Source organism: Poromitra crassiceps (genome assembly GCF_964638095.1).
Source record: "Poromitra crassiceps genome assembly, chromosome: 22".
In the NCBI taxonomy this organism is placed as follows: Eukaryota; Metazoa; Chordata; class Actinopteri; order Beryciformes; family Melamphaidae; genus Poromitra; species Poromitra crassiceps.
The window spans coordinates 1570728-1585824 of NC_139647.1; the positions used below are offsets into that span (position 1 = coordinate 1570728).

The following is a 15097-nucleotide window of genomic DNA, read 5'->3' on the forward strand; positions in this document are numbered from 1 at the left end:
GAAGGTAGGTGACCATAATTCATTTCAATGTCCGCTCTGCGTGCCCTCCAGTGTTGCTCCTGGCCAATCCCGGCGCCACAGGGCGTGGTTATTGCTTATCCTATGTGGGGTTAGAAATCACGCGTCACAACCCACCTGAATATCCGGTTTACTTCCTGTATACATAGCTGAGCGCAGGCTGATATTCGGCCGTGTCTCCGACAGACACATTAACAAGGTAGCCTATTTCCGTCTTTATGTCTTGTAGTAGTTAGTAGTAGTTGTTGTTGTTGTTGTTGATAGTTGCCATAACAACCACCCCTGTCGGAAAGACGTGCACACGCTGGGTAGGAAGCGTTGTTGTCCCGGAGGCGATATTTTTTTCGGATGATGGCGAAGGCTATGCGAAGGCATAACCCGCCCCTCTCTGCCTCTGATTGGCCTAGCGTCAAACTTCCATCCAAACACATTCGCTTGGCTATCCTGCATTACATCTCTTTCTACAGTCTGTGGTCAGTACTTCATTTGAATTTGATTATAGTAGCCTACTGTGTTCATTTGAATTTGATTATAGTACTGTGTTCATTTGAATTTGATTATAGTACTGTGTTCATTTGAATTTGATTATAGTAGGCTACTGTGTTCATTTGGCACCCCTAAATTAGTGGGTGCAGTAATTCCAACAAAATTCCCATGGCATTCGGCTACATTGAACAGTTCTGATTGGACATGAAGTTATGGCGTTGAACTTGCAATGATTTCACATCAGATATGTGGAACGAGACGTGATTGGAACAATTAGTGCCAGTGTTGCATTTAATCCGACATATTCAAGTAACAAGCACAAATGTGAAGTAGCTGCTACAATGTACAGATCCTTTCCAAAAAATTAGCATATCATGGAAAAGGTAGTTTTTTCCATAATTCCTTTCAAAAAGTGAAACTTTCATAGATTATAGATTCATTACACACAAAGTGAAATATCTCTAGCCTTTATTTGTGTCATTTTTCATCATTTTGGCCTACAGCTCCAGAAAACCCCCCAAAACAGTATTTCAAGAAATTAGAATAGTGTGAAGAAAATCAGCAGTTACTTCTCAGTTATGACTGACTCCAGCCTCAGTCCACTCCCTCTGAATCTCCGCCAAATTTTTTAATCGTCTGCTTGACAATCTGCTGAAGCCCACGGTCATCCATGGTATTTCCATGATATTCAATTTTTTTTTAAAGGATCTGTATGTGTATGTACATGAATTCAAGCTTTCTCTCTCACACACACACTTTTGTAACATTCATGGTGGCAGGTGCAGGATCCACTCTACTCTGCCACCCTGCAGTTATTAAATATGGCCCCCATTGCCCCCTTTTTCCATCAATTGACATGAACAGAAACACACGCGCACACATGACACGACTACCTTGCCTCATTTAACCTAAGTGTGGTGAAATTGTTGGGGACCGGCCAACCGACAGAATGACCTGCTGAGCTGCTGGTCACAACTCTTAAATTAAATAGGATTTGAACATTTAATAACTTCTCAAATACTTTCCATTGACATTTGTCTGGCCATGTCTGTGCACTGTGCAGGTGATGTCAACGCAAATGAGCATCTTTCTAGGACATGGATCTACTGGCTCCACCCCTGTACGATCTGCTTCCAGCTCTGCGAGTAAGTCCTGCCCTGCAAGGCCTGTCATGTTTGGTATTCACCTCTGTAAATCAGTCCTCAGATTGACTGTTACCTTTTCCATTCCATACACAGGACGGAGAATTCAGGACTCTTTCCGAAGAAGAACATTGAACCAACCTCAAAGAGGCAATTATTTTTATTCTTTTTTAGTAATCTCTGGTGAAATGTGTATTGACGAGCAATAATGACTTGAAATATGTTTAACTTAAAGTGGAACTGTCATGGTGAAGCCCATGCCCTATAATAGTAATATGCCAAACAGTAACATTACCTGGATGAAATTAGTATTTGTTTGTAAATATTGTAAATACATTACACCTTGGGGGCTACACAAGAGGTGGTGGTTAAGTGGAGCACTGTTTGGGTTGGAGATGTGTCTTCACTGTAGTCTGTCGCCCATGTCACTGCAGCGTCTCAGCCGTGCGGGGAAGCCTTCCTGCCTGGGCGATAGTTAACACTCTGTGTGCTGTGTCCACGTAATCCTCCTGCAATCTCTCACGTTGTAAAATCCCTTCAAACAGTTAAATAACAACACAGATACATTTTATTAGCTAATGACTTTATTGGGAAACATTGTGTAACCCTAACCCTGTGCAAAACGTTCGTACCCCCGTGTGTTTTCTCACTGTTTCATTTCTCTTCCTGATCTGCCCGGCCCGCACACAGACTGCAATCATCAAGACAGGTCTCATCTACTATTAAAGGTAAGATGTGAGGCATCGTTATTACATTTAGACTGTTTAATAACAATTGAAAATCTTGCTCGTACACTGCTCAAAAAAATTAAAGGAACACTTAGAAAACACATCAGATCTCAATGGGGGGAAAAATCATGCTGGATATCTTTCCTAACATGGACTTGGTAATGTGTTAGGAACGAAAGGATGCCACATTGTTTGGAAAATAAAATGATCAACCTGCACTAGAGGGGCAACAATAGAGAGGCAAAGTGACCGCCTACTTCCTGCTTCAGCACTGTACCAGAGAATTTCATCCGCCATTTATTTTCCCATAGACATTTCGTAAAATGCTTATAAAATAGTTTGTCGAACCAAACGGTTCAGCTAACGCTATAATCGGGAGAGACCATAGAACATTTCACTTGGACCAACAACAAAAAAACATTGAAAAAATATTGTCTTTAAACCTGCATTTGTTTTACGTTTTGGTCCCAGTGAGATGTTATGCCATCTCTCCTGTTTGTAAATATATCTGTACCATTTGGTTTGAACCAGTACAACTATTTTTATAAGCATTTTACAAAATGAAAATACATTACAACTATTTCATCAATTTATTCCTAACTTGTAACTATATTTTAACTATCACAGGTCTAACTCCCATCCCCCATCTCTCTCCCACAGTACTCTGTCTACTGCTGCATCCTGTCTCTCAAATTATTAGCTATTGCGTCATCATCCTCGGCTGCAAGAAGGAGCTCTTCATGGCCTATGGACGCATCCTCTATCCACACGACTGGAACTGCAACAGGTGGGACTGAACTCTGGATGTCAACCCTGTATCCTGTCACATGGTCTTATTGTACTGTGAGGGGGGAGGGGGTGCTCATGCATTACAGGATATGAGTCATAATTGAACACTAGTCACTCACTCTAGTCACTTAGATTTCATGCATCGTCTAGTTCAGTCTCATGAAGTATTTCAGAGGTGGTGAGATCTTATCAGAACCACTTACAGTGACCAGCATAGTATGATGATCATCTTAAATACCTTGATACCAACATCATTAGACAACCAGGGTCAAAGACACAGAGACAAACGAACAAACAATGTTACAATTATTAACCCTAATTATTCCTGCATCCCTAAAATGACCATGTATGAATTAGGTGAAACATTTCAAATGAAACTGAGGTCCAACCATGAATTCCCCTTTGTGCTCCAGCATTAACGATGCATCTGTCCTGAATGAGCTTGGCCTGGTTAAACACCCCCAGGTGATGAGCTGCATATATATCACCCTGTTCCTGGTCACTATGCTCATCATCTCACAACAGGTAAGGAGAATGCTCCTCACCCCATTTCCCTCCCCGTTTTTATCCCTTATTTCTCAGAGACACACACACACATGAATAACTTTGTATTGCTCACAGGCATAAAGACAGACTGATAGCATCCCTATAGAGTTAACGGTGCCTCGCAAGTACCTGGATGGCAGATGTGTGACCTTTGGTTCCTAACCTTTCTTACATCCCTCCTTCATGGCCCTCCTCTCTTTTACCTAGAGTAAGAGCTGCTTTTCTGCCAGTGATGTGGCTTTGACTATGTAACAAGTAGCTTCTTGCGTCTTATGCTATGCTGGAGTTTGTCATTTTGCCTTGAAATAACAAGTTTTCTCAAAATAATTTCTCAAATTGAGTGCAAACCTCTCCAACCTCTATATATAAATATATATATTAAAAAAAAGTATATATATAATATGAAGAGTTAATTTGCAAAAACAGGTAAACGCCATTCTTAAAATGAACAAACAACATCTGTTTGATACTCCCTGGAGTGCACATAGAAAACATTGAGTTGATTTATGTGGAAATTATCAGATGAATATGTTTTAGTTATGATTGATAATAAACATTTCCCAAAAATAAATTAATTACAGTATCAATACATCAATATAGAAAATAAAATGATAAAAAATCCAAACGGAGATACCTGTTTTTGCAAATGAACTCTTCATATATACTTTTATATATAATATATATATATATATATATATATATATATATATTTTAGAAGAAGAAAAAACACCTCCCTCATCCTCACCACCCGTCTCTCTCTGCTAGAACGAGTCGTGCTTCCGACTGCTGAAGAACAAGAACCACATGGATCAGGACGAGATCGAGACCAGGGAGAACCTGAACCACCTGCTGCTGGAGAACGTTCTGCCGGCCCACGTGGCCACGTTGTTTGTCGGGGAGAACAAAAAGAACGAGGTGGGACTCCACTAAAACTCTTTACTTAAGAGAAGCACAAGGTAGGCGCCCCGGGTTACAGGTGGATTTCTGTGACCAACAGGCCCCGCCTTCCCTCCCCCCTCCACGTCTCCATCACTCCACTGGCTCTCATTGGCATGTCTGGTGACTTTGACACCGGTACACACGGTTGACATGAAATTGGGCACCCGGGTGGTGCAGCAGTAGATTTCCTGCCTACCTTTTGCTCGGCAGTACCAAAAAAACTTTAATTGCCGATTTCTTACATTTGTTGTCTGCGGGGAAGCCTTCCTGCCTGGGCGATAGTTAACACTCCGTGTGCTGTGTCCACGTAATCCTGCAATCTCTCACGTTGTAAAATCCCTTCAAACAGTTAAATAACAACACAGAGACATTTTATTAGCTAATGACTTTATTGGGAAACATTGTGCAAAATGTTTGTACCCCCGTGTGTTTTCTCACCTCTTCTCAGTTCTCAGTTTCCTGGTCTGGACTGAGGAGGCGAAACGGAGGCAGATGGGTCCAACCCATGGTCCAACCTCACTTGTAGACGGGGAGCAATGGAACATGCCAAGTGTGATTCAGTAGGGGGGTTTAATTGATTACAGTTTTTCACAATTGCTTAACACATTCACTGCCAGCCGTTTTTTTTTTACTGTAGGTAGGTTCTGCCAGAGGGTTTTTTTGAGGATTCTGGCTCATCTTTCAAGACCCGAGGATTCTTTTCTGCTAAGATTTTGTGAACACACAATATCTCAAAAGAACTAATAGAATGTGTGCTTTCTCTGTCTAAAAGAGTTAGTTTGTAGAGTTAGTAGTTATGTAAGCATTAGCAGTTGAATACAGCATGGTTTCAGCGTCTGAAAAATTATTCTGAGATAAACGGCTTTTTGTGAAATTCGATAGAACAGTCACTTTAACCATTCATTTTTGGCATCAGTAAGACGTCAGACATCTAAACAATAGTTTTGAACAGTAATTTCCTCCATAACAGCAGGCAACACCCCTCTCCTTCAAACTCCTCCCTCCGTGTGTGTTCTTCTTGGCTGCAGCGGGCGTGTCACAAGCTCGTTTCTGTTGCTGCTGTAACCTCGCGTCACCAGGCTCACTGCTTCTGCTGCTGCTGCCTGTCTGCTGGCGGCCGCTGTGCAAGTCTGGATGGGCTCGCTCGTTTCTTGTGGTTTCGGTTGAGAGCTTTGATGAAGCTTTTGCGATTCTGGTCTTATTTATGCTGCGTGTTTCAAAGTGTGTTCCACCCGTAATCTATTATGCAAATTTGCAATCCCGCACCGCCAGCAATCAGCGCGAAAACGAAAGCGTTTTCGCCAATCCATTTTCATGAGAATGGCTTCGTCACACAGCTTTTTGCTTGCCTTCCTCTAGTCTGGCAGAGCACTGTCGCCACTTAGTGGCATCATATAAGAGATGTAAAAGGGTTAGATGCACATCCCACGGTCAAAAAAAAAAGATTCATTTTTTTGACGTATTAATACGTCATTGGCAGTCAACCGTTGGATTTTTTTTGACGGATTAATACGTCATTGGCAGTGAACGTGTTAAACACATTTCCTGATAGACTACCTCACTTTCTCAAAACCCGAAACACAAATCTCAAAACTCACACACAAAATGCAAAATCCTACCCTTCTCTTGCAAAAGCACACTTTGCCCTCAAAACAGTGTTAACTCTTCACTAAATGGTATTTTCTTTTCAAATGACAAACACATACATCATATGAGTAGACATTTCTAAGCACCCATTGAACACTGGTGTGCAGAATGGAAAACACTATATGAATGCTTTATCAGTAGAATTATGCCTTTGCATGTTCAGTTTCAGGTTGTGCACATTGTGTCTAATGTGTTTAAACAATTGTGAAAAACTGTAAAACCAATTTTTGAGGGGTTAAACTACTTGGAGTCATTATAAATGATTAGGTTTGACGTATGGGAAAGTCAATGTAATAATAGTTGTGTTGAAGGGGACTCTTGTTGTATTGAGTGGTTAATTGAAAACTAATGATGTTTGTCTCTGCATAGGAGGGGCTGCATCCTTCAATGGGGGATTCATGTCCCTGCTTCTGACAGGGGAAGGCACCAGGACTGCTGCCTACATACTGTAACTGGACCCATTTGCAGGGGCTTAGCCTACTGTATGTGTTTGGTTTAGTTCAGTCTTGTCTTGTCAAGTTTTGAATAGTGATCTGTTTATTAAGGACAATAAAACCTTTTCGAGTCGTTTGTTGGGGAAAGCCATAACAAAACTGCCTAGAGATCCATTGTGGGGGGTGAGAGAGGACAGGGAGAGAGAGGCAGGAGAGAGAGGACAAGGCAGGAGAGAGAGAGGACAGGGAGAGAGAGGCAGGAGAGAGAGGACAAGGCAGGAGAGAGAGAGAGGACAAGGCAGGAGAGAGAGAGGACAGGGAGAGAGAGGCAGGAGAGAGAGGACAAGGCAGGAGAGAGAGGACAGGGAGAGAGAGGCAGGAGAGAGAGGACAAGGCAGGAGAGAGAGAGGACAGGGAGAGAGAGGCAGGAGAGAGAGGGCAAGGCAGGAGAGAGGACTTCAAGGCAGGAGAGAGAGAGGAGAGAGGACAGGGAGAGAGAGGGCAAGGCAGGAGGACTTCTAGGCAGGAGAGAGGACTTCAAGGCAGGAGAGGACAAGAGACCAAGGCAAGAACCAGTCCACCACCCCCCTAGTCCACCACCCCCCCCTGCCTCCCCACTGTCTGACCTCCCCTCCAACCTGTCCACCCATCTCCCCCCCCCCCCCCCCCCCAAGGCAGGAACCAGTCCACCGCCCCCCCACTGTCTGACCTCAACCTGTCCACCCATCCCCCCATTCTAACTCCCTCCTCCCTTCCCCCAACAAAATGCCCTCCTCTGCCATCTATGTATGTATCTCCCAGCCTCCTTCCTCTCACCCTGTTCGCACTCAACCACTCTACTACCATCTCTGCAGGGACTGACCCGCAGAGGAGAGAGGGGAGCAGGCACAGTCCCTGCAGAGATGGTGAGAGTGGTTGAGTGAGAACACGGTGAAGGAAGGAGGCCGGGAGATGGCAGAGGGGGGGGGGGGGAGGAGGGGGGGGTGGGGGGGGAGGAGGGAGGAGGGAGGGGTGGGGAGACAACTTCAAATCCCCTGCAGGAATCGAACCTGCACCGGGGTTGTTAAGGTGACCGCCTTGGGGGGGGGGGGGGGAGGGAGGGGTGGGGGGGGGGGAGGGAGGGGTGGGGGGGGAGGAGGGAGGGGTGGGGAGACGACTTCAAAGCCCCTGCAGGAATCGAACCTGCACCGGGGTTGTTAAGGATCACCGCCTTAACCCCTAGACCATCAGCCTAGGTAACTTACAATGGATCTCTAGGCAGTTTTGTTATGGCTTTCCCAATGAAAGACTTGAAAAGGTTTTAGTGTCCGTACCGGGACTCAAACCACAAACCTTTGGGTTGGAAGGCATGGTCTTTCACCACTGGACTACAGCCCAGCTCAAACACACAGCACATGCAGCAAGTCAAATAGATGTGGTTAAGATTAGGGTTTTCTTAACCACGACCATACCCTAACACAATTGATATGGTAAGTCAGTTGATTTGACTTAACTCATTAAGTCAAATCAACTCTCAATAACTGTCAAACTAGATGAATGATGAATTGTTTGACAGTTATTGAGAGTTGATTTGAGTTAATGAGTTATTAATTTGAGTGTGGACACTTTAACACTCAATAACTGTCAAATTAAATGACAGACTTAAAAACAGTTTACAGTTTTCTGATATACTACTGATGTTCTAATGATGCAAAGCTGGTTGAAAATCGGCAGTGTTCCTTTAAGCTATGAAGTAGCCTACTTCCCCCCGCAGCATTGTGACATTGAATGAAAGTATAGGCTATAATGGCTTGTTTGAGATTACTTCTGGCATCGCACTGCACAACACGAAGACATGTCTTGCTGGAATAGTTTCACAGGCACTGGAAAACTACTTGACAGGGCTGCGCGGAGTCTGTCTTTCTGCCTCCGTCTTGCGCATCTGACGCTGTTGTCATTGTGACGTAGGCGTATAAGGGGTCTTATCTGATGACGGTAACAAGGCACGACAAAACAATGAATAAATAAATGCATATAGTATAAAGTAGATACATTAATGAATACAACAGACAGTCTCTGAAAACTTTAATGGTAAAAAAACAAAGATAAGAGCTCATCCTTTATGTTTTTATTTTTTTCAGACATTTGATGCTTTATTGACAGATGTATGGTGGACAGAGGTGTGGAAGGAAGAAGAACATGTAACAAACAACCATACGCTGGATTTGAACCAGGGTTACTGTGGGAGGACTGAAGGTTACATGGTAAACTACACACTCAACTGACACCTTCTGGTGTTAATTAGTAAGTACTTTATTGAACAGCCAATCATTATCCTCCAACAACAAGGGGAAAAAATGTGGTTAAGATTAGGGTGTGTTATGGTGTGACAAAAGTGCAGCTGTCAGTGAGCTTGGACCTATGGCTAAATGGATAAGGTGCACGCCTTCCAATCAGAGAACTAGAGTTCAACTCCTGGTCAAACTGCACACATTTTTATAAAACATTAGGTTTAGGCAAGTACAACAATATGGTTCGGGTTTGGGTCTGGTCGTCGTTAGATAAGAAAACCCTAACCCTAATCTTAATGCTAAAGCCCTTATCTTAAGTCAGCAGCACCGGCTCCGCAGACTCAGAGATGGACTGAACTTGCGTCACAGGAGGAAACACATGGGGATGGAGGGATTTGATCCAAGAGGATGCCAGTATTTAGGTATTATGTCAAATGAACAATGCCATTGGCCAACGCACATCCGATGTGCCATCTGTCTGGGTTGGTCAGCAGACAGCACAGGTCATGTGTGACGCACGGCTCTTGTGGCAGAAGTGGCAGACAGGAACTGTAGCGTATACAGTGACGTAAGAAGGATTAAACATTCCACAATCAAACTATGTTGACTTCACACACTTCAATGATAAATCCTTTTATTTGTTTATTTACACTAGTCCAACATCTGTTGCAGAGGGGGCAACTTTCCAACGTTGACACTTCTCATTCTTTATAATTCACCTTATTTAAGCTGTTAATTATTGTGGATCAATTTAATTCAAATACAGTGTGAGCAGGCATCAGCCTGTCACCTTGTGCATTGTCAAAATGGACATTGAGTTAAAGTTTGTGAAGGTTTTAACCTTTGCCACTCACTTGGAAAAACAAAAATACACACATTACATAAATGGTACAAGATTCACACACTTTCACACGCAATTTAATGAATCGATTTCATTCAAATGCAAAGTGGGCATTGCCGAGTAACCTTGCACATTATAAAACGGATGCAGAGTTAAAGTTTTTAAAGCTTAAGTCTGCTCATATAATCCTACTTGTCTGAAAGGGCTGAGGGATTGCCAAGGCCAAATGTCACAAAATGAAATATATTTTTCACTGCACATACACAGACACATGTTCATGACTGCCCACCACTGCTCCACTGAACCTATTTCAGCCATGTTAGAATCATCACCAGATTGAATCAAAGTTCTTCTCTTAGGTCATGTGTCAAGTTATCTGATGACAAGGTGCGACAAAACAATGAATAAATAAATGCATATATACAGTATAAGTAGATACATTAATGAATACAACAAAATGAAAGTGCTAACAAGGAATTAAGGATAAAGAATGGATCTAGAGTTGAGATCCGAAAATTTCATCAGTAAAAACAAGACTAGGCAAGCGTAGTTGAGCCGGACCCGAACTGCTGCCGCTGCTGTTCAACAGCACGCATGCATGTTTCAACAATGGGGAGTCAGTCAGTCCCTCAGTCAGTCACTCAGTGAGTCAGTCAGTCAGTCAGTCAGTCAGTAAGCCCCTGAGATGTTTCTTGGCGGCCCGTTCCGGGTCCGGCAAAAAGCCATCTTGAGTGCTCTTTCATTTAACTCGATCACAAAGGCTTCATAGCAAACAAAGAGTGTAAATTGACACTGAAATACATCATGACATCGAGATTCCCACTTGTCCCTACCTACTATCTAGCGAAACCACAGCCAAGGGAACGGGCTTGGCAGAATCAGCGGGGGGAAGAAAGAAAACCAAAAAAACAAAAAAAACATTGTGACATCAAGCTAAACATAACAAATTCAACAGAATCAGACAGCAGCACATTCTCTACAGTATGTATGTCTCTACAGTATATATATATATAATATGTATATCTCTACAGTATCTCTACAGTGGTGCAAATCCTTGAATTACAATCTTGATCATCATTCACATCTTTGCAACACTCTCAGTCCATGCCTAGAACAGAGGAAGAGATAAGATTAAAACCATAGGCAGGCAATATTTCTATTCTTGTGAATTTTGTACTTTGTCAATATCAAAGCTTACATATTTACATATAAACAACAACAACAAACTGTCATACTTTGTGGACGGTATCAGCACACTACAGTGAAATGCTAGAAACAGGGGGTGACTTTGTGTGTCTGAACTGAAGCAAGCGAGCTTTGTGTTTTCACCGCGTGACTCAGTAAATATTAATTTAATATAGTTGGGCTGTGAGTTGATGCAGCCTGTCATCAGATCTCCTCCTCACCTTCCTGTCTTCACTGGACTCCATATTGACCAGGCCCTCGTCGCTGGCCGCCTGCAGGCTGTCGAAGGTAGTGCAGTGCCTCTCCACCTCCAGCGGGCCGCCCTCTCTGCGCCGCCTCTTCCAGCTGTCCGTGAAGCCCTCCGGGCAGGCCAGCTTGGTGTCCGTGGTGCAGGCGTACATCCCCACAGGCACGGCCAGCACCATGGCCAACACGATGACCACGATGTGAATCAGCTTCTCCCTCTGCTCCTTCTCCGTGACGTCGCTGCCCGTCACAAAGACGATGCACTGGCCGGGGCGTGGCGCCTGGCTCTTAAGGGTGACACAAATCTCATATTTGGTCGCGGGCATCAGATCGGAGACAGAGTAAGAGTTGCTCCCCGGGCCGATGTAGATGGTCTCCTTCTTGGTGGAGTCTGACCGGCCGAAGTGGACGGTGAACCCGGTTTCGGACGGGCGATCCAAGGCGGCGGACCACTCGATGGTGATGCCGCGTATGGTCTGTTGGGCGATGCGGATGTCGATGTAGACGTTTTCCTCGGCGGTGGCCGCCGGGGGGAAGCCGGGGGGGTGTGAGGCCTGGGAGCCGTCTGGAGAGGGGACGTCCAGGAGAACGCTGGTGGAGGAGTTTCCTATGAAGTTGATGGCGGTACAGGTGTAGATGCCACGGTCTGCCAGGCGGAGCGAGGGGATCACCAGCTGGGACCGGAGGGTGTCTTCATCTACTCTTTCCTGAGACTCTGAGAGGAAAACAACAAGGATGTGCACTGTTTTGAGAAAGGGCACATGTGCTGACAAAATGACCCTACATAACACTCGAACGGCATTAGGAAACATATGATGTCATTAAATGGTGACTTTGGCGATTTTCGAATATCATTACAAAATCAGTAGTGCAAATGAACAATGTTTATCTCCCTCCATCTTGCCTGGACCGAGAGCTCCCCGTTCATTCGCAGAACTTCCTGGTCCAAATGATGTCATAATGATGTCATTTGGTCCAGGAAGTTGTGTGAATGAAGGTAGAGAGGGGAATAATGATGAATAGTGACAGTAATGAAGGTAGAGAAGGGAATAATGATGAATGGTGACAGTAATAGTGACACCATGGAAAAACTGCACCAAATGACATTTGCCCCAGGAGGTTCTGTGAAGGAACATGGAGCTCTTGGTCCAGGCAAGATGTAGGTTAGTTAAATATTGTTCATTTGCATATACTACCGATTCTGTAATGATACAAACCTGGTTGAAAATCGGCAAAGTAGCCCTTTAATTTATATATAATATTAATATTTTTCTCCTCAATCTTCTTTCTATGGACTATGTGTGTGATTGATTGAATATAGTTACAATAATTTTAGAATGCTACAGTCGTGTTTGAATGGAGATTACAAAGATTAAAGGGAAATGGAAAACATTAACATTACCACTCCTGCAACACACACACACACGCACACACACACACGCACACACGCACACACACACAGCTATACCAAAGAACATGAGTATGTGTATGGATTTTAACTGTAACTTTCCTAAAATAATAATATGTTTGTTTGTTTGTTTGTTTGTTTGTTTGTTTGTTTTTCAGATTACATTAATTACATAATGTTTTGAGATAAGTTAACATTTTACTATGATGGTTGTTCCTTACAGTAGCCTAGTTTATTTCTGGGGTCCCAATGTTGTAGGCTTTGTATGTTAAAGGTATACTATGCAACTTTTTCAAACGTAAAAAAAAACGTTTTTCTAAAGTCATATTCTTGAAGAATAGGACTTCTAGATGGACAATGTGCTCTTTTAATTCTTATTATTGCACCATAAGTCAAAACACAGGCCTGTTTTGCTCTAATGTTGACAAACAATACAAAATTAAACAAACAGTTTATGGTTTGCTTATGTTTGGAGGGCCCTAAAAAGTTGCTATACCTTTAAATATGTTGGTAGGATGATGATAATTTACCACAAGATATCCCTCAACAGCCAAGTGTCTGGATGAGGTGGACATCAGACTCAACACTTACCCTGAAACCCTCTGATGATCTTCAGCCCGTATGTCCACCACAGGGCAGGGCTGGGCCGGGCCTTGGCCAGGCAGCGCAGAGTGACGTTCCCCCCCTGCGACGCGCTCACGTTGGCGGCCGGCATGGTGACGACGGGCCGCGTGCACGCTCTCAGCTCCAGGTCATGGAAGAACGTGCCTGCCCTAAAGTCCGGCCCGGAGCAGCTCAAGTAGGAGTTCATCAGTATGATCGGAGGGCTGAGGGAGCGCACCAGCTCCACAAAGCCCTTCAGGCGACAGTCGCACAGCCAGGCGTTGTCGTGAAGCGCCAGCACCACATTCTCCCGCTCCTCTCCGCTCTGTAGCTTCTGATAGAGAGGCCAGTTTAGGAAGACCTCCCTCGATATCACCGTAAGCTGATTGAAGGACAAGTCTAAGTAAGTCAGACCTGGCAAATATTTGAGCGCGTGCTCCGGCAGGACGTCCAGCTGGTTGTGCTTCAGGTCCAGGATCTTGAGGGCACGCGTGTCCTCGAACGCTGTCCATGGCACCGACCGCAGCTTGTTGCCTTGGAGACGGAGCTCGGTGAGGTTCCCCAAACCCTCCAGAGCCTTGGAGTTGATCACGGTGATGTCGTTGAAGTTCAGCCACAGGTTTTCCAAGGCGGGCGTTTTCGAGAAGGCCCCCCGGGGTATTTCTGTGAAGTGGGATTTTTCTATTCGTATTTTGGTCATATCATCTGGAAGGTTCTCTGGTATGGCCCCAAACGCGCTCTCCTCCATGCATATGAGCGACCTATGGTTGAAGGGAACAGGGCTTAAATGATCTAGGCTAATTGTGGTTAGCATGTTGTCTAATAATCATAAACAAAGTTCAACAATGCCCAGTAGCTGGCTGTAGGCTATTCACAAATTAAAGGTACAATACATTGGATTAACTATGGCATAAAGTTCACCATTTCAAATAGCTTTGTAAAATAAAAGCCCTATAATATCCGTATAACCATATGCCCTGTGGTCGATTCATCCAACCTCAGCCACTGACACATAACAGCAGCTTAAATTGGCTCCTTTTCCCTCGATGTAGATTAGCCACAAGGTCTTACCTTCCATGACGGTCTGTTACACAGCTGCATCCTCGTAAACATTGGGAATAAGTTTCATTCATTTGGATATTCAACAAAACTATAACTAGCAAGTAACAGATTATGTCCATAGTCCGAGAAAATGCCAAAGGTTCTGGGCTACATCCGTGCTCAAGACAAGGCTACCAGTGTGGCAGCCGAGAGAAGCCTATTAAATCTTAATCCCTGACGTAGGCTTGGCACAAACACGCATGATTAACACTTGACAGTGTCAGTAGGTCTTTGGCCCCGATGGTCTGGCCCACTAACTACAGGTTTAATTCTTATAGAGAGGCAAAGTGACCGCCTGCTTCCTGCTTCAGCACTGTACCAGAGATTTTCATCTGCCATTTATTTTCCCATAGACATTTCATAAAATGCTTATAAAAAATAGTTTTACTTGGTCAAACCAAACGGTTCAGCTATATTTAGAATCGGGAGAGACCATAGAACATTTCACTTGGACCAAAACTAAAAAAAACAACCAAGTAAAACTATTTGTATAAGCATTTCACGAAACGTCTATGGGAAAATAAATGGCGGATGAAAATCTCTGGTACAGTGCTTGTGGTAGAAAATTGAAGTTCCATTCGCATTTCCTAATCAATAAGTTATGATTGCATACACATAATTCTGACACCATAAAATATGAAGTCTGTCTGTGTCATAACTATATGTAACTAAAATGGAAATGTGTATGAATATATTAATAACTAGTGATTGTCC

At 43.8% G+C, this 15097-nt stretch overlaps 1 protein-coding gene and 1 long non-coding RNA gene across 2 annotated transcripts; one reads left to right on the forward strand and one right to left on the reverse strand.

The window, feature by feature from the left end:
- Positions 1–2333: 2333 nt before the first annotated feature.
- LOC310796469 lies at positions 2334–4541 on the forward strand. The gene is made up of 4 exons (XR_014553676.1): positions 2334–2374; positions 3035–3161; positions 3577–3688; positions 4475–4541. It is a non-coding gene; the product is annotated as an uncharacterized lncRNA (long non-coding RNA).
- A 6651-nt stretch (positions 4542–11192) lies between these two features.
- Positions 11193–14463, reverse strand: lrit2 (leucine-rich repeat, immunoglobulin-like and transmembrane domains 2; the record flags this gene model as incomplete). The annotated part of the gene is made up of 3 exons (XM_083658223.1): positions 11193–11986; positions 13271–14043; positions 14354–14463. 3 exons carry the CDS (start codon positions 14461–14463, stop codon positions 11193–11195), a joined length of 1677 nt encoding a protein of 558 aa, XP_083514349.1.
- Between the last annotated feature and the right edge of the window lie 634 nt (positions 14464–15097).